The sequence below is a fragment of the Phyllostomus discolor genome, chromosome 6 (assembly GCF_004126475.2).
Source record: "Phyllostomus discolor isolate MPI-MPIP mPhyDis1 chromosome 6, mPhyDis1.pri.v3, whole genome shotgun sequence".
NCBI lineage: Eukaryota > Metazoa > Chordata > Mammalia > Chiroptera > Phyllostomidae > Phyllostomus > Phyllostomus discolor.
In genome coordinates, this window is record NC_040908.2 from 145,838,494 (window position 1) to 145,862,493 (window position 24,000).

At 40.0% G+C, this 24,000-nt stretch overlaps 1 protein-coding gene and 1 pseudogene across 4 annotated transcripts; both read left to right on the forward strand.

Moving 5' to 3' along the window:
- The first annotated feature begins 3,189 nt into the window (after window positions 1–3,189).
- LOC118501449 lies at window positions 3,190–3,850 on the forward strand (annotated as a pseudogene).
- Window positions 3,851–5,803: 1,953 nt separating this feature from the next.
- On the forward strand, window positions 5,804–23,486 carry PRRG4 (proline rich and Gla domain 4). 4 transcript variants are annotated; one of them, XM_036029199.1, is made up of 6 exons: window positions 5,804–6,093; window positions 6,443–6,567; window positions 11,939–12,102; window positions 13,475–13,523; window positions 17,601–17,733; window positions 22,074–23,486. In XM_036029199.1, exons 2-6 carry the CDS (start codon window positions 6,465–6,467, stop codon window positions 22,282–22,284), a joined length of 660 nt encoding a protein of 219 aa, XP_035885092.1. In that variant the 5' UTR covers window positions 5,804–6,093; window positions 6,443–6,464; the 3' UTR covers window positions 22,285–23,486. The 4 variants fall into 4 exon arrangements, with proteins under 4 accessions (XP_035885092.1, XP_035885091.1, XP_028372754.1 ...); XM_036029198.1 differs by having other exon boundaries at window positions 5,808–5,975; window positions 22,065–23,486; XM_028516953.2 differs by having other exon boundaries at window positions 5,809–6,093; window positions 22,065–23,486.
- Window positions 23,487–24,000: the final 514 nt, after the last annotated feature.

Here is a 24,000-nt window from a genome sequence, read left to right on the forward strand (position 1 = left end):
TTTTATTGTTAACACTATTACAGATGTTCTGCATTTCTTGTCCCCCTTTGCCCACCTTCACCCAGCCCCCACCCCTCTTCCCCTGGCCTTCACCACAGGATTACTATTTTTTTAAGCATGACATGTAGTTCTTATTACTTTCCACACTGTGACAAGAAACCAGATAACCTTTCACACTGTTCTTGAGTGTATTTCCTTTGTTATTAACAATTGTTCTTAAATGAGATAATTAAATATGGACTCTAGTTAAAATTTCCTTTAGAGGGCTTTAAGCAAATGTTTAAAATAAAACCTTTAACCCCTATTTGTTGAATCTGAAAATACCTGCATACGAACATATAATCACCCTTAAACACTGGGAGTCTTTCCTTTTCCACCTGCTGATTTTAGTGGGACAAATTAAAATTGCAAACAATTGGTGTTGAAATGTCAAGGCTAAAATGTCACAGAACTATCAAGTTCAGTAAAGTTGCATTTCCTGTTCTGAATCATTGAATGACAGTCATCAGTGTGCCTTTAAGGGTGTGAATGTGATCTCATGCTGGAAGAGCTTCGGGGCCACAACCTTCACATCTCCTGTCACAGTCCTTGAGTCGGTCCTCATGCCCACACAGGGAAGTGAGTTTCCATTTCGTTCTTGAATTCACACAGGTAAGAGGGTGGGTATGTGTTTAAACTCAAAGATGCATTATTACATTAATCCAAATATTTTAATCTCATTGCTCTGATTTCTTCTTCTTTTTTTACCTACTGCCCTTCATTGTTCGGTAATGAAAGCCGGGGGCGGGGGGGAGGAAGGAGGGAGAGAGAGAGAGAAAGACAACTTCAAAGAGTCAAGAACCAGGCTAACACTTGGCCAATGACCATCCAAGACCTTTTACTTCATACTTCAGTATCCTTTGTAAAATGAGAATCGTAACATCTAACCCAACTCCACAGATGGCCAGAATAAGAGCACTTAAAATCCTTTGGAAGAAAGGTATAAGAATATTGTGTCTTTGACAAGCAAATGGTACAAAATAAGAAAATAAATAGAGCAAGTAAGTAGAAAAAATGAACAACCTTGGACAATGTTGGCTCTGGCTACACTCTTTTCTCTTTGCTATCTAATCTCAAAATATCCTGCAGTTCCATAGTGTCCAGGGTTTGTGTGCATGCTGCCAAACGCTATCATATCCTTTAGGATCCAGTATTACAGGGAAACATGCAGGGATGTACTTCACTACTGAGAAACAGACTCAGTTCTACATCTGCCTCCCATCTCAGACTAGAAACTCTGATATTTCATGTGAACACAAAGCCTCATTTGTTTTGTTCCAAACATCCAGATATGTGGGTGGATGCATTCTACCAAGGAATGTCATTAAAGTTCCTATCTGCTGATTCCACAGCATGAGAATCTGACCATTTGTCACTCCCAACACAGTGTAAAGTACTTTTCCTACCTGAAAATAGATTGCTTCCACCCCACAAAAACATATCGAAAACAAGCAACATAAAAAGCATTCTGCTGGGTACTGTGGGTGATATAAAAATGAATAAATCAATTCTTGCTCTTGATAAGAACTTTATAGACCCACATTCTTAGATATAGATCTTAGATTACATTCTTCTCCAAAATAGGGAAGATGGTGATTATCTCTATCCTTCGGTCTTAGTGATGTAATTAGGCTAAAAATGAATGAATAAATAGAAGAATGGGTATTTCATGAAGCCAGTTTTTGTTATATGACGCCAACCACAAGAAATAATTTCTTGTCTCTTCACAGTCTGATCCCTGTTGTTTGAGAACAATAAAAGAATTGAAGAGTGAGAGAAGGCCTATGTGATAGGAACAGGTTAGAGGAAAAGGTGAACAAATGAAAACCGAGGAGGAAGAGATGGGGGAGGGAAGCACTGGCTGGAAGGAATCAGTGAAAACAAAATTTCTGCACAAGACTGAAAAATACAATGGATTCTAAACAATTACGATAAAATAGACAATAGCAGCCTTTGTGGGGAGAAAAAAAAGAATTTGGTAGAAATTGAATTAATCAAAGATTAGAAAGGGGGGAAAATCTTTCCTTTGGTTTCTAGCAAGTGCCAAGCCACTTTGGCCAATGCATGGGAGGTTAAATGATGTTCCAAAGAGTTGCTAAGCACGTGACTTGGAACAGGAAGGATGAGACCATCCCCTGCCAGAGGTCCTCTGTCCACCAGCTGCCTTCGTTACTCGTGGCAGCACTCCTCTAACTCATATCTCAGGACCTTTTCACTTCTTTAATATTATCAAAGGCCCCCAAAAGCTTTCAGGTATGTGAACAACATCTAATGGCATTTCTATTACATATTAAGACTGAGGCATTTTCCCTGGCTGGTGTAGCGCAGTGGATTGAGTGTGGGTTGCAAACTAAAGCATTGCAGGTTTGATTCCCAGTCAGGGCACATGCTTGGGTTGCAAGCCATGGCCCCCAGCAACCGCACATTGATGTTTCTCTCTCTCTCTCTCTCTCTCTCTGTCTCTCTCTCTCTCTTTCTCCCTCCCTTCCCTCTCTAAAATTAAATAAATAAAATCTTTTAAAAAACTGAGGCATTTTCAAAGTATTATTTCGAATCGAGGCAATGATGGGTACTTACTTTTGTGTTTCTGTATAGACTTGAAGCAAAGTTGAAGATTTCAAGATAATAGTTTATTTGACAGTAATGATGTTATAGCTCTCCTGACAGGTATGACCAAAGATAGCTAATAAACATTTCAGAAAAATTAAGAAGAAATATTTTATTAATCTTTATAAATTTTTCTAATTTGTAAAAGTATACGTATTGATCCTTAACTACCATAGAAAATACTAGAAAACATGCCCTGGCTGGTGTGGCTCAGCAGACTGACTGCCAGCCTTCAAACCAAAGGGTCCCAGTTTGATTCCCAGTCAGGACCCATGCCTGGGTTCCCCACCAGGTCCCAGGTAGCGGGCTCGGGAGAGGCAACCACACACTGAGGTTTCTTTCCCTCTTTCTCCCTCCCTTTCCCTCTCTAAAAATAAATAAATATATATATATATATATATTTTTTTTTTTTTTAGAAAAAGAAAAGAAAATACTAGAAAACGCAAGAATACACATGCAGGCATTCTATATTCATTAGCAGAGTGATGACATCATTACATGCCAAATGGCCTCTGGAAATTTCTACTGTACATTAACGAGAGAATGGAAAGGAGCTGGAAGGAGTCGCTGGGAGCAGCGCAGTTAGACACAAGTTTGCGTGGGAGTGTTTTCCTTTTGTAAATAATTTATCGTTGGAATCAGCGTAGCTGAACTGGAGTTTTGGCAATTGTGCAGACGGCAAGGCCAAACCCCCAATTCTGGGAAGCTCTGAGGCTCCCAAGTGCAGTGGGAATCTCGCGGCACCAGGAGAGGTGCCAAAGCATCGGTGCTCACCTACGCCGCTAGAAGATACACCCAACCAGGCAATGAAGAAACAGCAACTCAGAAGTAACCCAAGATCACTCGGCGGGGGGGGGGGCAAGGACAGAAATCCAAACCTGGACATCTTGGGTAGGACAGACTTTCTGCAGCTTGAAGGTGCCAACCACGGATTTCAGGCGTGTGAAGGACTGTTTCTCCTGGCTCTACTATCAATACTAACTCATTAGCTGCTGTGCCATCTTGGGGCCTGGGAGCCGTCCATGTTCTATACCGCCTTACTAACCATTTTTGCTATGGTGGTGTATACTGCCTATGCTTTTTTATCCCAATCCACATCCGTCTGGCTTGGGAATTTTTCTCCAAAATGTGTGACTATCACAGTACACATTCTAATTGATTGGAAACTTCCTAACCTAAAAAGCTCTCACTTCTCCATACACTCTTATATCTGGGCTGATAATTGAAATAAATGTCTTATTTAGGTTCTTTTATACATGTTACATTGTGCATCAGACCACAGATAATAAAATTACCTCATATACCATATTTTCTCAACATAAATCTATGACTTTAGATATTTTTTTAAATTGGGAAATTTCACATAAAATTTTTCTGGAAAGTAGGCCCGTAAGAGACCTACCAGAATCATGTTTAAAATTCTCCCTCGGTACCTATTTTATAGTAAGTTATATCTTTTTAAAAATTTGCCCTGGCTGGTGCGGCTCAGTGGATTGGGTGCAGGCCTGCGAACTGAAAGGCTGCCAGTTAGATTCCCCAGCAGGGCACATGCCTGGATGGCTGGCTGGGTCCCCGGGTCCGGCATGCAAAGGGTGGCTGATTGATGTATCTCTCACACATGAATGTTTTTCTCTCTCTCTTTATCCCTCCCTTCCCCTCTCTCTAAAAATAAATAAATAAATCTTTTTAAAAAATGTGTTCATAAGCTACAGTCAAAAGTATCATATCCTTGTTTACAATATAAAGATGTGAATAATTATATGAGGCCCCTAAAGTTAATTGTTTTTTTTAACTAAACTACTGATACCTAAAATTCTTTGACTTCAGGTACATATAGAAGAATAGGCTGGACTCAATCATCTCCTTTCAGACATGAATTTCAAATGCCTCCAAGTCTGGCTTTATAACAATTTAAAATCAACAATGTTGACTTTAGATAACCCATTAAGTATTATAATACAAAAGGATTTTAGGTATAAGAAACAAAATATAATCAAAATAAATTCAGATGTTGTAACTCACAATGTTGTCTTTCTTTGCGTGATGCTGGAGGATAGGCCAGTGGGAAGAAAAGAAATTGCTTTTTTTTCTGTACTTTCACTCAGTGGAGAAGGGAGCATGTATCGAGTTACAGGAAGAAAAGCTAATAAATAGGCTCAAAGTAATAGTCTACCAGCAGGAACTCACAGCTCCAGTTAAATTCTTTGATATAGTGGCTCCTTTGCAGAGCCAAAAAAAAAAAGTTTTATTAAACTTCCCTCAAAGTGTTTATCTTAAAAACAATTACAAGTTTTTAATTATACTGCTGTATCAAATATGAATGCCAAAGATCAGCATTGCAGCTTTTCTCTCCTTCAATAAATATTAATGTTAGCCATACTGGAGGGTAAAAATATAAATAGTTTTTTTTGACAATTTGGACCTTTATATTATTTAAAAAAATTTTTTCTAAAAAGAGCTAGAAAGATGTTAGGCATGCTAAATTAATTTGCATATTGCTTTAAAAACAAAAACCAAACTCCTGATTTGAAGATAAACCATATCTGAACACGTATTTGTTGAATTCTGCAAAATAAAATTAGGTTTAATTCTATAAATACAAATTAAAATGAAAAAGACAAATCATGTCTTATTATCATAATGGAAATAGTTTTGATCCCAGAGATCCGTTGAAAAGATCTTGGAGACGTCCCAGATCTGGTGAGCCACAATTTGAAAACCCATGTCACCGAATAATTTTAACATCATTTCCATCATATTATTAATAACATGAATTTTCGCTGATGTATATTTTGTTCTCCTTTTCTCCGATCATCCTTTGAGGACTGTTGCCTCAAGGTAACCACGGACCCCAAGCCTAGCAGAACCCAATATGAAAAGCCCAGGGCACTCCAAGAGCCGTGGTCTGAGGGCTGAGAACTGAAAATGCCTCCCTGAATTCGCAGAAAAAGCCCGGTCTACAACAGAGATCAAATCAGCCACCCGCGCGCCGCCAAGGCGGGGCCAGATCTGGAGGCTGAAGGCCAGGCTCGCCCAGGGCTCAGGACAGAAGATTTCGTGTCTGCGAAAGCGAAGTGGCGCTCCCAGGAGGTGCCAGCCAACTGCCCGCCCGCAGCAGGTAGGCGGGCCCCGGGAGGAGGAGCGCTGGCAGACGCTTCCCCAGGTAGCCGCTGCCTCCCTTTCCCACTACCGGCTCCGCGGCCTCCCGCGATCCAGGCTGGAAGTCAGGTCGCGCGCGTCCCACGGTCTGCCAGGGCGCCCCTCTGCGAACCCCAGGCGCTTCCTTGGCCCGAGCGCGGGAACTGCCCTCTAGCCCCGCCGAGAGCGAGGTCCGGAGCATCTCCGATATTTGGGCGGCATCAAGGTGGAGGTTCTGGCGGCCACAGGCACTACCCTACGACGAGGCTCTGGCCAGGGAGCTGCGGGAACATGTGCCTGGACCTGCAGGTGGGGACCGGGTGGCTTGGCCCTGGTGGGGAATGGGTTACTCTCGGGGGCCACCTCCCCAAATCGGGTCCGATTCGAACGCGAGGCACAGGGTCACCGCCTGCGGTGACGGGTGCCAGCCAGCTCGGCCATCGGCAGAGTCCTGGGGCGCGGCGTTTGTCCCCAGGAACGCTTGGGGCCGCTTTCAGGGCGTGGATCGGACCGGGGTGACTGAAACCGCGAGCGGGGCACAGTAGTCCGGTGGCTTTGAGCACCACAGGTCCGTGACTCAGTTCCTACAGAAACTCAAAGTACTGAGCCAGGGTCTTTTTTGACGAGTTTCTCTGTTTTGTTTTTTGTTTTGTTTTAGTTTGTTTGATCGTTGCTGGACTATGTTTGCACTTATGATTCTACTTAGCCTACTGCCCATAGCTACCTTCGCGTTCCCTCATTGCACGAGAAGTCCAGAGGCGTCTAAGCGCCTGGGGGAAGAAGGTAAGCACCGCTTCCCTTTCCCAGGAAACCCTCCTGGAACCCCAAGCCGGGTATTACAGATCTCATCCTACGAAGCATAATATTTGAACTTACATGCCCTCGTCAGTAATAGAAGCATTAAAATGTTTAGTTTAATTTGTGGTTTATTGGTTAAGTGCAATTTACACAAATTTACATCTGAGTTACTTTTGACTAAATATACGTATTTAAGACTTGGTTTGTGGTTAACTTGAATGGCGAACCTATTTCAGCTTCTAAAATCAGTGAGTGCCTTTTTTTTTAAGATGTTGCTATGTGGTAATTATAATTAGCATAATTACTTGTTCTTCCTGGAAAGAGGGAGAGAGAAGCCAAGATCTAGTCTGGACTTGTTGAGACCCTGGGCGAGTAACTTGAGGCCTTTCTGCTTGGATTTCTTCATCTGTAAAACAATGGGAGTGAGGAGTGAATGATCTCTGAGGCCCTTCTTCATTTGCAAATCTCTGGATACAGTTAAATGGTTGTAAAATTAAGTTTGGGGCTTGCTAACCTAGAATTCCACACCTTGTGAGGTCCAGGTCATAAACAAACTGATCCCTGCCCATCTGTTAAGAGCCTAACATAGAAAACCAAGAAAAGAAAAGGGCTTTGTCTCAGCATCCTTCTTCCTGCCCTATCATTGGGCTTCCTACCCAGTTACTAGGACTTCGAACCTACTTCCCCCTCATTCCTGTCACTTATCCCTTCCCATCAGATTCTACTCTCAGCTCCTTTTCAGCTGGGAAAGATCTGTTACACTAATACTCCTGGATGACTTATTAATGAGTAATACAGCTTAGTGTGTTAAACCTTCTAGGAGTGTCTGTGTATTTTAAGATAAGGCAATTACCCTAATCCAAAGTAATCAAACCCTGATGGCAGAACTCTAGGCCATTGGACAAGCTAGCTGGTGAGAAAAGGACAGATTTCGGAAGGAGATCCTTCCTGGAACCTCCCAAGTTGTACCATTCTCACTGGGACCAGACACTGGTCCCCAGAATACTTTTGAATGTATTCATCCACACCATACAGACAAAAAAGACACTCAGGAACATCACAAACTCTGGAAGGAATTTAGAGATCATACTTGAGTGCAAAAGGCTGGGGATGACATTGGTGGGGAATGTAAAAGAGGAATTCTCTGTATTTAAAAATCTGACTTGTTTGGTTAGTAATAACCACTTTATTTACATACATATTCTGTGACAGGTACAGGAAATGTAGAAATGAAAGACTGTTACCCTTGCCCTGATCAGGGAGGCAGGGTGTAAACAGAAAATCTCCGTAAACTCTGCAACAGAGGTAGGAACAGAGACCCAGAGAGCAGAGGAAACTGAGTGGTAGTAACTCTGTCTTAGGAGAGTTGTGTGGCACAGAAGCCAAGGCTCTCTGTCTGCAAACAGGATACAGTAAATGGGAATATGAAAAGTAACTAAGAAAATAAGAGACCTCAGTCCTGGCTAATGTTGCTCAGTGGATTGAGTGCGGGCTCAATCCAGTAGACCAAAGGACCACTGGTTCGATTCCCAGTCAGGGCACATGGCTTGGTTGCAGGCCAGGTCCCCATTGGGGGCCACGTGAGAAACAACCACACATTGATGTTTCTCTCCCTCTCTTTCTTTCTCCCTCCCTTCCCCTCTGTCTAAAAATAAATAAATAAAATCTTGAAAAAGAAAATAAGAGACCTCCAGCGAAATTCTGATAAAGGCCAGTGACTTAAAAGGGATTTATTTAGACAACATGGGGAAACAGGAGAGAGGAAGAGAATGAAATATTTGGGTTGGTGGGTCCGAAACAGTGCAATGCACAGAGAGCCTCTCAGAATGGTCGAAGACGGGAGAAACAGAGAATAGAGAATCTGGGGGGCGGAATCAAAAGTGCAAAGACTGGAGGGAAAATAGGGTCTTTAGTGGAAGTTCAGGATGCTCCATAGGCAAGAAGTTCGGTTCTTTCAGTGATAAGCATTTTCAGGGTTACTTGGAATCCAAATGACAAAGGACAATGTTTCTCCTGAGACTGGAAGGGAGGCAGGGAAAGGCACTGAAGGTCCAAGGTCAACCACTGACCAAACCCAACTTTCACACTCAAGGAAGTGGCAAAACAACAGCCTCTGGAAGGCATGTTTAATGGGGTGAGGGTGTTTACTGGCATTAACATCACTTCAGGAACAACACAAATATTTATGCCTCTCTCTTTTGTATGCCTATCAAGTCGAAAGTAGCTTTATTGAGTGCCATTTGGAGGATGGGGTATTTTTATAACTCAGATAACCTACTGGAACAGAAGGCCGACAGAAATATGGCACTGCTCTTTAGCCAATAAAATGTAAAAATTTGGGCAAATTTCAGAAGTGGGCAAAATACAGAAACAGATTGCTAGTTTTCCTTTCTAAATTAGATTTCATGTAGTAAGTATAGCTAGGTAAGTAGGCAATAAATTACTGCATCACTGGTTTAGTATTTTAAACCTATACCAAGCCAAGTAATACCAGACTATACCTATAAATTGCTTCAACTGGTAGAATTTTGGTCCAAGAATTCTTTCCACAATAGGAAAGTTGACTTCATTCATTCATGTAGTAAGTACTTTTTTTTGAACACCTATATGCGCAGGCACCAATATCCCTGCTTTAATGAAACTTTCCTTCTAGGGAGGGGAACAGAATGTTAACAAATAAGTTAAATAATAGAACACTAAGCGGTGATAAGTGCTATGGAAGAAAAACAGAATGTAATAGGGGATGGGGGTACCAGAGATGGGTAGGTGGGGGTGGGGGTGGGGTTCAAGGGAACATTGAACAAAATCCTGAAGGAGGCCCTGGCTGCTGTGGCTCAGTGGATTGAGTGCACGCTATGAACCAAAGGGTCACCAGTTGGATTCCCAGTCAGGGCACATGCCTGGGTTGCAGGCCAGGTCCCCAGTACGGGGTGCAGGAGAGGCAACCACACATTGATATTTCTCTCCATCTCTTCCCTTCTCTCTAAAAATGAATAAACAAAATCTTAAAAAAAAAATCCTGAAGGAGGTAAGGTAACAAACTGAAAGAAGAAAGTTCCATTCAGAGGTAACAGCAAGTACAAAGTCAGGAGAGAACCAGGCATGTTGGAAGACAGTGTGTCTTAACACTGTTTTTAATTAAACAAATTCTGTTTTTAATTAACAATTTTAGAGAATGGGTAACAAGGAGACCCCTCTGAGGGCCATTGCAAGAATCCCAGTGAGAGATGATGGAGACTTGGGAAAATGTTCGTTCTTTCGCCATTTGGTGAAAACATAAAATCCTCAGGAAGACCAGGGAGCCCTGACCAGGGCGGCTCTGTTGGTTGGGTAGCTCGCAAAGCGAAATGTCACTGGATGGATTCCTGGTCAGGTCACATGCCGGGGTTGCAGTTCTGCCCCTAGTCGGGCATGTAAGATAGGCAGCCTATCCATGTCTCTCTCCATTTCTATCTCCCTCCCTTCCCCTCTCTCTAAAAATAAATAAATATGTTTAAAGGCAGATAAGGAAGAAGAAAGAACAGAAATTTCATCACACAGGTCTGCCTTTTGGAATATTTCTTAAAACAACTATCACCAGTGATCCCATTTTAGCTTTCCCTTGGCTCAGATAGTCTGAGTATGTTATTTGTAACATTAAAAAGAATATGTTAGACTAGTGCTGGCCAATAAAAATATGTGAAACAGAAATTTATAATTTTCCAATAGCCACATTAAAAAATGGAAAAAGAAATAGGTGAAATTAAATTTAGTAATGTTTTTAATTTAACCTACTATATTCAAAATATCATCTCCAAATATAAGCAGTATAAAACGTTAAGATATTTCACAGTCTTTTTTAACCATTTTTGAAATCCTGCGCATATTTTACACTCCCAGCACATCTCAATTCAGACATGGCCGCGTTTTAAGTGCTTAGTAACCTCTGTGGCTACTGAGGCTCGTGGCTGCTGTATCAGACACAACAGCTAATATTCAGACCTTTTTGGAAAGGTGAGCGATTGAAAGGTGAGGAAGATGTGATTGTCTTCAAGGGGCTAAGAGTAAATGGCCTTCCTGAGGTCACTCGCAGATCAGTTTCTCCTCTTCCAGCCCATGCCCTCGGTCTTGTCTTTCAGTTGCCCACTTTAATGCACCCTCTCTTCACTGACAGTTAGCAGTGAGCAACACCAACACTTTTCAATTCTCAGTGAGTTTCTGAATTCCATTCTCAGTACTGTGATCTGTATGTTGCAAGGTCACTTAAGCTTTGCTTATATGATACCAGAACAAGTTTAAAGTTTGTGGGCTTTGGAATTGCTGCTGTGGTGGGATATCCTTGTTTTGTGTTAACCTCTGTGTAACTCAATCATGTTCACCATTTACTTTCCCAGAAAATATAGAGGGGGTCTTGCAAAACAGGGTAGATACATATTTGAGGGACGGGTGGGAGGAGCTACTCCTTTGGGAGGGGTCTTAATATCTTTTAATTAATTTTATAATTAATGTATAATTTTATTAACTTAGAAAATTAAAATTTTATAAGTTTCAGTATAAACTTGATATATTGACCAATGTCATTCAAAAATTTCATAATTTTAAAAAATGTATTAATTTATAATTTTAAAACATAAATGGATCTTAGTGATTATTTAGTGCATGTCCTAATTTTATAACTGAGGAAATGAAAACCTAGAGATATGAGTGACTTATCCCAGGATACATAGCTGATAGTTTGAGCCAAGTTAAAAACAAGAATTTTCTGTCTTCTAACACTTGTTCCGGTACTGTCCATTGCACCAGACTAATTTCTCTCAGTCCAGAAAATAGGAAACCAACCCTCTGGGAATAGAATAGTCTGACCTGTCATTTACTGAAAACATAATTTTCTGGAGGGAAAAATAATATTTAAATAATTTTTACTGCCCTGGCTGGCATAGCTAGCTCAGTGGATTGAGCGCGGGCTGCGAACCAAAGTGTTGCAGGTTCGATTCCCAGTCAGGGCACACGCCTGGGTTGTAGGCCATGACCCCCAGCAACCGCACATTGATGTTTCTCTCTCTCTTTCTCCCTCCCTTCCCTCTCTAAAAAATAAATAAATAAAATCTTTAAAAACTAATAAATAATTTTTGCTTATGCTCATAATTTTGGACATGATCAAGTCCAGAATTTTCTAGAGTCATGCTAATATTTATATTTCCTATTTGGCAGAAATTATTTTTACTGATATGTCTTTTTATAAGATTTGAAAACCATACAGGAAAGTTTGGTGTAATTTAAAACCACATCAAGGGAACTATTTACTCTTTCTACCATTTAAACAGGAATTTTCTTCCTTATTCTTATTAGTGTTTAAAATCTTTCTATTCTTTATTAGTCTTTACATCAAAAGAAGAAGCAAACTCTTTCATACATAGACACCTGCTATATAATAGATTTGATCTGGAACTCTTCACTTCCGGCGACCTAGAAAGAGAGTGCTATGAAGAACTTTGTAATTATGAGGAAGCCAAAGAGATTTTTGTGGATGAAGATAAAACGGTAATTTGGTTGATGATGTTAATTGTCTGGAAATTTATTAAATAGTACTTCAGAAAATGGCACTTTCATTTATTAGAGCTTTTATGCTTTAAATGAAATCAGTATTCTATACATGTTATCTTTTCCTACTTCCTTAAAATGCTGATTAGCTTTAGATTTAAACTTGGCTTTATACTTAATTAACTGGGCTTATAATAATTAGCAGATTATCATTTGTGCTGTAATTTTGTGTTTAATGTTTATTATATTAAAAAAACAATCATGAAGCAGAGTTAATTAAACTTCAGGATATAATTTGAGTTAGTTTTCTGACACAGACTTTAATCATTAAAACTCAGAGCAATTTTTTCTGTCGGTGACCTATCCTGTTTCATTACTGTACTTATATTTCAAGTATTGACAGTCTCCTGTGTGCCAAGTTCTCTGCTGGAGACTGGAGATACAAAATATATAGTCCCTGCACTCAGAAGTGTATGGTTCGGTATGTCTGTAATTTAAGGGAGAAACTTTTAGAAGTTCTCCCTTAAAATATAATTAAATGCTGTCTGTTAATCTTGAAAAGGACAAAACAGAGATAGCACTGTCCTTGTTATAATCTAGCATATTCTTGAAGAATGTTAAGTGACCCAAATTCTTCACTTTGGTAGATTAAATAACCCCAGCTCCTTTTTCCCTTCCTCGAAAGTTCCATTTTATTTTACTCTTTGGTCAATAAGAACCTCTCTAGGTAGCCTTTAAATGCAGGTATTCATGGAACTTAGTTCTTTTTCTTTTTTTTCCCCCTAGAAGGTACCCAGGCTCCATGCTAGTATCTGCCACCTGTATTAGAGAAGGAAAACAAAGTCTAAAATTTTGTAATAGTGCCTGTTGAGATTTATTCTGCTTTTCACAAACCCATTTTATAATTGTATCATGGCTCCTTAAAATCTGTCTCAAGTAACACTGAACAGCCAAATCCATAAATGCCTTTCAATAAAAGCTAGCAAACTGAGGGCCTACCTAGCATAGAAAAATTCAGACTCCTTTTCAAAAATGGGTTTCCTGACTCAGCTTCCATCTTTGGTACTTTCACACTCTCCAATGCAGTAGTTCCCCGAGGCCTGAGCGGGAGCTCTGGGCAGGTGAGGGGAGAATAGCAGGGTAGTGGTGGAGAGGATACGCTGGAATTGGTCTTCTAACCCCGACCGGTTCCAGAGTTGGAAGAAATAGTGGTGCATGGTAGTGCTTTAATCAGAGCGAGTCACACCCTCTAACTTGAATAACTGGTAGCCTACCTGTGGCACATGCAAAAATTTACCACCTCTAGTTTAGGTCATTGGGAGCAAATGAAATAATAAATTAAATAAACTTGGAAAATTTACTTTTCTCTTAGATGGCATTTTGGCAGGAATATTTGATTAAACAACCAACCGTAAAATCAGGTAAGACGAGAATTGCTTAAATAATGTTTTTCCCACACCCTTTCTTTTATAATACATTTCGGTTTCATTGTTTGAGTTTGTTTGTTGCTCAACATACTTGTAAATCCAAGGAAGATTGCTCAATTACACCCTGGGCTATCTAAGACGGAGAAGGTCATATTCATGCATTTGTACACTGAAAATCAAGTTTGGTGAGATACTGGAGGAATGCGATAATAGGCTTAAAAATGCTTTAAACAGCTCAGCTAAGTCAAGACTTGAGCAGAATAAAAGCAGCGCTCAGTTGGTTTCAAGTAGTAAGCTACTTTAATTCTTTATCTTTGCATACCATTACAAGTTAATGGAATATATACGCTACTGGGTAAGTTAAGATTGTTAGCTAGAATGAAGTAACTTCTAAGGAAGCTTGATCCTGTCTTTTATCTATATTGATCACCTCTAGCTGACGTTTAGGTGAGTTTTTTGCTATCTATTCTTTCATTCCATTTGGGTAGGGTCCCAGCTTACAGGGAGAGGATTTCATATATCCACTAGAGTTGCTCAATACATTTATCTTAGTAGTTAATATCAAAGGGTTACCTAGTGGAACAAAGTTTGTGTTTATTCTGCTTAGTCTTTTTTAAAAGTATATTTTATTGATTATGCTATTACAGTTTTCCCAATTTTTCCCCCTTTATCCCCCTCCACACTGCACCTCCCAACCCTCCAGCATCCCCCACCTTAGTTCATGCCCACGGGTTGTACATGTAAGTTCTAGGAGTCCTCTATTTTCCATACCATTTTTGATCTCTCCTGTCTATTTTATGCCTACCAATTATGCTTCTTCTTCTCTATACCTTCCCCCCCATTCCTCCCCTTCCCCTCCACACTGAAAACCTTCCGTGTGATGTCCATTTCTCTGATTCTGTTCCTGTTCTAGTTGTTTGCTGAGTTTTTGTTTTCATTGTTTTTCTTTTTTATACGTTCATTTGTTGATACTTGTGAGTTTGTTGTCATTTTACTGTTCATAGTTTTTGGTCTTCTTCAATTTCTTAGATAATTCCCTTTAACATTTCATATAATAAGGGCTTGGTGATGATGAACTCTTTTACCTTAACCTTATCTGGGAAGCACTTTATCTGCCCTTCCGTTCTAAATGATAGCTTTGCTGGAATGAGTCACCTTGGGTGTAGGTCCTTACCTTTCATGACTTCAAATACTTCTTTTATTTTTTTTAGCCATTGCTCAAGTACAGTTTTCTGTGCTTTACTCCCATCCCAGCTCACCCACCCATCCCTCCCCACCTCCCTCCCATTTCCACCCCCCTAATTTTTGTCCATGTGTCTTTTATATTTGTTCCTGTAAACCCTTCCCATTCTCCCCTAAAATTCCCTCCCCTCTCCCCTCTGGTCACTGTCAGCCTGTTCTCTATTTCAGTGTCTTTGGTTATATTTTGCTTGTTTCTTTGTTTTGTTGTTTAGGTTCCTGTTAAAGGTGAGATCATATGGTATTTGTCTTTTACTGCCTGGCTTGTTTCGCTTAGCATAATGCTTTCCAGCTCCATCCAAGCTGTCGCAAAGCATAGGAGCTCCTTCTTTCTTTCTGCTGCATAGAATTCCATTGTGTAAATGTACATAGTTTTTTGATCCATTCATTTACTGATGGGCATCTTGGTTGCTTCCAGCATTTGGCTATTGTAAATTGTGCTGCTATGAACATTGGGAAGCATAGGTTCTTTTGGATTGGTGTTTCAGGGTCCTTAGGATATAGTCCCAGCAGTGGAATTGCTGGGTCAAAAGGCAGATCCATTTTTAGTTTTCTGAGGAAGTTCTGAGTTTAGTTTTCTGTTTTCCATAGTGGTTGTACCAGTCATGACTTCAAATACTTCTTTCCAGCCCCTTCTTGCCTGCAAGGTTTCTTTGAGAAATAAGCTGATAATTGAATGGGCACTCCTTTGTAGGTAACTGTCTCCATTTCTCTTGCTGCTTTTGAGGTTCCCTCCTTATCTTTAATTTGGGTAATATAATGATGATGTGCCTCAGTGTGTGCTTCCTTGGGTCCAACATCTCTGGGACTCTCTGAGCTTCCTGGACTTCCTGGAAGTCTATTCCCTTCATGAGTTTGGGGAAGCCCTCCTTCATTATATTTTCAAATAAGTTTTCAATTTCTTGCTCTTCCTCTTCTCCTTCTGGCACCCCTATGATTCAGATGTTGGAACATTTAAAGTTGTCCCAGAGGTTCCTAAGCCTCTCCTCATTTTTTTTGAATTCTTGTTTCTTTTGTTCTGGTTGAATGTTTATTCCTTCTGGTCCAAACCATTGATTTGAGTCCCAGTTTCCTCCCCTTCACTGTTGGCTCCCTGTACATTTTCCTTTATTTCACGTCTTCACTTTTTACTCTATTTTGCAACCTTACTCAACCATTTCTGTGAGCATTTTGATTACCAGGGCTTTAAATTCTCCATCAGATAAGTTGGCTATCTCCTCATCACTTAGCTCTCTTAATGAAGTTTTGCTCTGTTCTTTCATTTGGGCCCTATTTCTTTGTCTCGGGGCACCTGTTAAGGTATAAGGGGGTGGGGCCTTAGGTATTCACCAGTGCAGGGCAACCCTCCTTGCTGCTCTGCAGTGCTGCCTGTGGGGGAGGGGCCAGAAAGGGAACTGTGCGACTAGCCTACTGGGCTCTAGCCCCACTTTCCCACCAACCCTCCTGTGAGACTGGGGAAGTTTTCCTGGCATGGCAACCCCTGCTGTAGTCCACAGTCAGCTCTGAGTCTCAGTTTCCTGTTCAGTCAGCCCCACCCATGCAGTCACCTCCTCACTGCAGCCAGCTCCGCCCACTTGGTCAGCCACCTTGCCCTCACTGTCCACAGACTTGCCCCAGGTTCTGACCATCTGCCCATCTTACCGGTCTGGTTGTTCCAGTTGACCGTTTCTTTAATTCCTTGGTTGTTGGAGTTCCATGCAGTTTGATTTTCTGGCACTTCTGGTTGTTTATTGATTTCAGATTGGTTGTTATCCTCCTTTTGGTTGTGTGAGGAAGCGAACGGTTTCTACCAATGCCTTCATCTTGGCAGGAACTCTCTACTTAGTCTTGAATAGTCTCCATTTAATATGACCTATTTAAAAGAAATGAAACCATAACTAGGGGTTTTAGGGAGTGTCCTTTAAAAATTCTTTAGATCATATGTCTAGCATAAAGACTTTTTAATTAATCAATAATAAGCCCAGCCAACATGGCTCGGTGGGTTGGAGCTTTGTCCTGTGCACCAAGGGGTTGCTGGTGCTATTCTGGTCAGGGCACATGCCTGGGTTATGGGTTTGGTCCCTGGTTGGGGTGTGTGCTGGAAGCAGCTGATCAGTGTTTCTCTGTCTGTCTGTCTGTCTGTCTCTGGAATAAATGAATACACTTAAACAATGAAATAAAGCCCTGGCTGGTGTGGCTCAGTGAATTGAGTGCCAGCCTGCCAAACAAAGGTTTGCAGGTTGAATTCCCAGTCAGAGCACATGCCTGGGTTGCAAACCAGATCCCCAGTAGGGGGCTCATGAGAGGCAATCACACATTCATGTTTCTCTCCTCTTCCTCCCTTCCCTTCTCTCTAAAAATAAACAAATAAAATCTTTTAAATAAATAAATAAATAAATAAATAAAATAAGCCCTGGCCTGTATGGCTGAGTTGGTTGGCATGTCATCCCACAGCTGAAAGGTTGCTGGTTCAATTTGCAATCGGGGCACATGCCTAAGTTGCAGGTTTGATCCCTAGTCCAGTGTGTGCAACCCTCAGTCTGCACATGTAAGACTCTGGGTCCAGCTGGATCCCTGGTCTGGGTGCATATGGAGACAGCTAGTTGATGCTTCTATCTCACATCAATGTGTCTTTCTCCCTTCCACTCCTCCTTCCTCTGTCTTTAAATAAAGGAGAAAAAATAAATGGGAAAAAAATGTCCTTGGGTGAGGAAAATAAATAAATAAATAAATTTTAAAAATCAATATTAATTATTCAATGCTTGATACTGTGTTTAGACTCAGGGTTAAATTTATTGAAATCACAGGTGGTGCTTTTCAGTTGTTATATTTATGTTAATGATTTTTCTTAAGGTGGTAACAGTGAGAGAATTGATGTAATGGGCCTTCTGACTGGACTAATTGCTGCTGGAGTATTTTTGGTTATTTTTGGAATACTTGGCTACTATGTTTTGATCAATAAGTGTAGCAGACAACAGCATCCAGGGTAAGTACCAAGTGAAAATATTTAATTCACTATTATACATTCTCTACTGTTATTTTTTAAATGGATTAAAAATGGCCACTTGTTTTTAAATAAACTTTTTACTTTGGAATAATTTTAGGTACAACCTTTAGAAAGGCTGCAAAGGGGTCCCATATATCTTTCACCAGTTCCCTCATTGTTAACATCTTATGCTATCATAGTACACTTGAAAAACTAACAAACCGACATTGGTACCTTACTATAAACTAAACTCCAGACCTTACTTAGATTTCCCCAGTTTTTCCATTATTGCCCTCTTTCTGCTCTAGAATCCAATCAAGATAGTACATTGCATTTAGTTGCTATGTGTCTCCAGTTTTCTCTAGTATACAGCAGTTGTTTTGTTGTCTAATTTAACACAGATGAAAAACTGAGAAAAGGGGAAAGAAAGAGACAGAGAAACATCGATTTGTTGTTCCACTTCCTTATGCATTTATTGGTTGTCTCTTGTATGTGCCCTGACCAGAGATCAAACCCCCCACCCTGTTGTATGGGGGCGACGCTCCAACCAACTGAGCACTTGGCCAGGGTCTCCATATTTCTTTCTTGGGTAGGAGGCAGATACCAGTGTCCCCACATTATTTCCAGAGGGGAAAAGTCCCATAGTTTACTGAGTCACAGCGTAACCAGATCTAGCCATGTGGCTATCCAAATAGAAACAGTATTAAATAGCTTTTAAATTCATTCATTTTTACTGATACTTCAAATTAAGTAACAATTAATAAAATAAAGTAATTACACCTGGCTGGTATGGTTCAATGGATTGAATGCCAGCCTGCGACCCAAAGGGTCGCAGGTTCAATTCTGAGTCTAGGACACATGCCTGGGTTGTGGGCCAAGTCCCCAGTAGGGGGCGCAGGTGAGAGGCAACCACACTGAGATTTCTCTCCCTTTCTTTCTCCCTCCCTTTCCTTCTCTAAAAATAAATGAATAAAATATTTTTAAAAAGAGAATACAATGTAAAAAAAAGTAACAATTACCATTGAGGATAATAGCTTCATAAATCTTTATAAGCATAAAACTGTAATTGTTTGCATAGAACTTCAACATACCTAAAGGAATAAAAAGTTATTCTCTTCTAATGTTATCTATATTATCTTCTCAGTAAATACAGATGAGTAAGTGTAGAATAATGTTACTCAAAAAAAGGCACTAGATGCTAAACGGGCTGTTCAAAATCAATGCTCATATTCCCCTATTCACACCTTTCAAATTAAGTAAACAAATGCATGATGCGACCAGGTGGTGAAAAGGTTATGGGTATAGATAATGGTGATGGTTGCACAACATTGTGAGTATAATTAATACCACTGAACTCCATGTGTAAAAATGATTAAATGGCAAATTTTAAATTATATATAATTTGCCACAATAAATTTTTTCCTTTACTGTTTTAAGGTAAGAGTTTAGGGCAACAGATGTAGAATTAGGATTCATCTGTTGAAGGATAATAGCTGAAGCCATGAGAGTAGACAAGATCTGAGTGAGATGAAAGGACAGGAGGCTCGCCTGAGCTGGTGTGGCTCCGTGGACTGAGTGATGCCAGCCAACCAAAGGGTTGCTGCTCTAACTTCTAGTCAGGGCACATGCGTGGGTTGTGGGCCAAGTCCCCAGTAGGGGAACGCAAGAGACAACCACACATTGGTGTTTCTCTCCCTCTCTTTCTCCCTTCCCCACTCTAAGAAATAAATAAATGAAATCTTTTTAGAAAAGGTTAGTTATACTTAATGTTACTACAGTATAATGCTGTACAGCTTACGGATCATTTTTACATCTTTTGTCTCCCTTTGATCTTCACAGCGACCCTTTGAGTTTTAGGGAATGCTTTGAACCACGACTACCAAATAATTCTCCTAAGTTGGGATTAACTTTCAAATACTAAAGTACATTTGAGTTATTGTTTTCTTTCTATATGTTGCAAGTCTGGAAATGGAGGAAGGATGAGGAAATATTTGAGAAAGAAAAGTGAAAAATAAGATCATTGTCAGATAAGTGTCTCATTCCTCTGTAAAAATATACCAAGAAATGGGAAACAATCTTTTTATTTCTTAGTTTCCTTATTTTATGAAGTAAAATAGGTATACTATGATGTCCATTTGAGATGTTATTGGTGCATACTTTCTGATTTCAGTCATTTAAGTTGTGTGTAAGAAATAGCTGTGTAAATACTTAGTGACTTTGATGCAATTATTGCATAGTTTCTATATGTGAAGTTTGAAAGTCAACATGGAAAAATTTATTTGTTCAAATAAAAGACCTTTCTCTCCTATTTCTTATGAGCAGACAAATAGAACTTTTCGTCACAAGCTAATGAATGGGGCAAGTGACTAGCCTACCATGAGAACATTCCAGATTTCTGACAGAGGAGGACTCGTCTGTGTTGAGCCCTCTAAGTAAACCTGTAATGCTCTCAGTTACCTCTCAACTATTAAAAAGGGCTAATTATCCAGTTCCTAGGTTTAGACAGATCTCTTTCTTTTCTTCTCTCCGTCCCTCCAACTTCAGACCTCATTACTACCTCCAAAGGAAAGGATGTTTTAAGGTGCAAATTGACTGTCTGACTTTGTAAAAGTTAACAGAATTTTTTTAAGATTTTATTTATTTTTAGAGAGGGAAGGGAGGGAGAAAGAGAAAGAGAGAGACAGAGACATGAATGTGCGGTTGCTGGGGGTCATGGCCTGCAACCTAGGCATGTGCCCTGACTGGGAATAGAACCAGCAATGCCTGGTTCACAGCCCGTGCTCAGTCCACTGAGCTACGCCAGCCAGGAGTTTACAGAATTTTGAGTATGCTAAACTGTCTCCTGTTGAAAAGGATACTGTAAATATTGACTAGAGGTTGGGGATTCCTTATGAATTTTAATTATCTTGTTAGCCATAACTATAGGAAGTAATTCATGCATAGATATATCATAAACAGCCAGCTTCACAGTCTAAACAGATCAATATACTAATGTTTAAATTATCCTTCTGTGGTTTGCAAGTGAGCAGGGAAAAACATAGGTTCAAAATATCAGGCCCATTTTGTATTTCAATTTTCATTGGCTGGTGTATCTGACAAAGTTTGTGAAAATGGTGGGAGTAGGACCAGGCCATGTTTAAAAAAAATTGTTGACCCTGGTTTGTGTGGCTCAGTGGACTGAGTGCCAGCCTGTGAACCAAAGGGTTGTTGGTTCAATTCTCAGTCAGGGCACATGCCTGGGTTGCGGGCCGGGTCCTCAGTAGGAGGTGCACAAAATGCAACCACACACTGATGTTTCTCTCCCTCTCTTTCTCCTCTCTAAAAATAAATAAATTAATTAATTGAAAAAAATTGTTGGAGTCCTGGCTGGTGTGGCTCAGTGGATTGAGTGCTGACCTGTGAACCAAAGGGTCACCAGTTCAATTCCCAATAAGGGCATATGCCTAGGTTGTGGGCCAGAGTCCCATTTGGGGGCATATGAGAGGCAACCACACATAGATGTTTCTCTGCCTGTCTTTCTCCCTTTTTTCCCCTCTCTCTAAAAATAAATAAATAAAGTCTTTAAAAAATAATTTTTGGGCTTAGATCAATGGAGTAGGGAAGAGACAATCTGAGAAAGGAAACCATTCCAGTGGAAACAGAGATGGGACAGTCTTTATTACACTTACCTAGGAGTGTTAAAGAGGCTACCTTGGCAAAGGCAGAGAGCTATAAAAAATAAGATGAGGCCAGAAAAGGAGGCACAGTATTTGGAACTCGAGTCAGTGGAAAGAAGGCTGCTGGTTAGACTTTTGCAGAGAAGAGTGATGTGATGGAAGTGCGTTTTAGGAGGGATTTGCCCACCAGGCAGTGGGGCAGGGGAGGAGGACCAGAGAAAGGGACAGACATCAGCTAATGTGATTATCTGCTTCAGTTTCCTGGGTTGGTGTTGTGCTGCGTTTCAACACAGCCTGGGTTTGGTTTCAAACCTATTTCGAGAAAATTTTCATCCAGGAGTGGGAGAAAGGGGGAAGTAGCATGTTTTTGAGTTCTTATTATAGAGGTAGCTATTATTGTCCCCAGTTTACAGAGAAGGAAACTGAATTAGGTAACTTGCCTTTAGCTGCATAGCTAAGAAATGACAGGATCTGGTTTCACATCCATGTCTGACTTCAGAGCTCTTGATCCTTCCACCATATCAAGACTCTTTCTGCTGTAGGAAACTCCCAAAACTGTTATATTAATAAATTGAGTTCAACTTTTATAAAAACAATCAGTTGGATTTTTAAATATTGCCATCTTAACCTACCAGTGCTGCCTTTTCCAGACCTAACTTCTGTCTCTCTGTTTAGCTCTTCAAGGGGCAGGCAGACTCCCTCCATCATTTTCAGAAGACCTGAGGAGGCTGCCTTGTCTCCATCACCGCCTGCAGTGGAGGACACAGGATTACCTTCTTATGAGCAGGCAATGGCACTGACCAGAAAACACAGCATTTCACCACCGCCACCGTATCCTGGACCAGCAAAAGGCTTTAGGGTATTTAAAAAGTCTATGTCGCTCCCACCTCACTAAACCCACCTTGCCGTCCTGGCGGTCCAGGAGATTCGTGTTATTTGAATGGTTCATTTTCTCTGAACCATACAGACATGTCAGTTCAGCCCCTTATGACAAACTGCAAGAAGTAAAGGAGGAATAAGCACAAGTACTACACCACAGAAGTTCTGTCAGTAATCTTGGACCTGAACTTGTCCATGATCAGCTTGATAAGAAAATTGGACTCCATATCCTTGTAGTTAGGAGTGAGCACTTTTTTTGTTTATTTTCATTGTTCCCCCCAGATCTATACTATGAATGTCATAGCTAGAACTGGTGAAATGGCTGTATCCTTTGTGCAGATAAAGGTTGTAGATTTTTTTGTATTGAATATTAAAAAAGTAAGAATTCCTAATCATTAGATTATCCCAAGTCATAACATTGGGCCCGTGCTCTATTAGAATTCCTAGTTGGTGGCAAATACTTCACAGAAGTTGACATTTCATTATAAATTTGTGTTATTAATATAACTTTGTTTTATATTTTAAATTATTGCATAGCATTCACTGTATTTTGCAGGTTTTAAACAACTCTGTTTAAGAGTTGTTAACTCTTGCTATCAGTCATGTTTCTTTATGAGGAGTGGGATCAGCAATTTTCTTTAAAAAAACACTTGCTAGGGAGTTAGATCTTCAGAAGATTGCAATGGCAAGGATTTGCAAGAGTGGTTATACTAACAAATAAATGGGCCTCAAATCTAAGAGTGACTGGGACTTGATAAAGTTATCCATATTACTGATGAGTAGACACACCTATTTCATTATTAAATTAGCTATATGTAACTATATCCACATATAATTATTTATCTTGAAAACATATGGGATTTTCTATATAATAGCTTGAGAACCTAGAAAAAATAATCTATTTTTCTGCTTTTAAAATAATATTCATTAAAGTTATGAGCAATCCCTTATATCTCTTAATGTCTGGACACAAAAAAACACAGATAAGCATTTTACCTTATACTTTGTCTCTTCTAATCATATATGTGACTAGTCTCTATGAATGTAGCAGAGAATAAGCTATAAACCTCTACAGTGAGGTTTATATAAATTTATGTGGGTGGGTGTGTATGTATGTGTGAATTCATTTCCTCTGTGCAGGAGCTGAAGAAATACAACTATTAAATTTAATAATGAGATCCAGAATCAAGAAAGAGAGGGAGAGAGAGAGAGAGGAAGGAAGGAAGGAAGGAAGGAAGGAAGGGAGGGAGGGAGGGAGGGAGGGAGGGAGGGAGGGAGGGAGGGAGGGAGAGAGAGAGATACTTCTGAGAGATAGAGTAGAAAATTCTGTTTTTTGTTTTTACCAGGCATTGCATTTTTCTATTTTTTAAAGTCATTTGTAAGATTGTATTTTATTTTATAATTTTTACAGAAGTGAGACTAAAACCCACATACATTTGATAATTCCTTCCAAATTAAATGTTTAGAAAGTGTAAGTCATGGTACTATATGTATCCATCTCTTCTTTAAGACAGAGTGATCTTAAGGCAGATAAAAGCAGTATCCTAACTATTACATGCTGCCAATGACATTATCCTTTTTTAGATTCTTGTGTTTCTTTGTTTGCTTATCGCAAGAAATCATCTAGAAGACACTTACATTACCTATAAAAATTTTACTATTAGTCATACTTTGGCTTTACATATAAGCACTTTCTCATGTAACGTTGCACCTTGCACTTTGCACTTGCTTA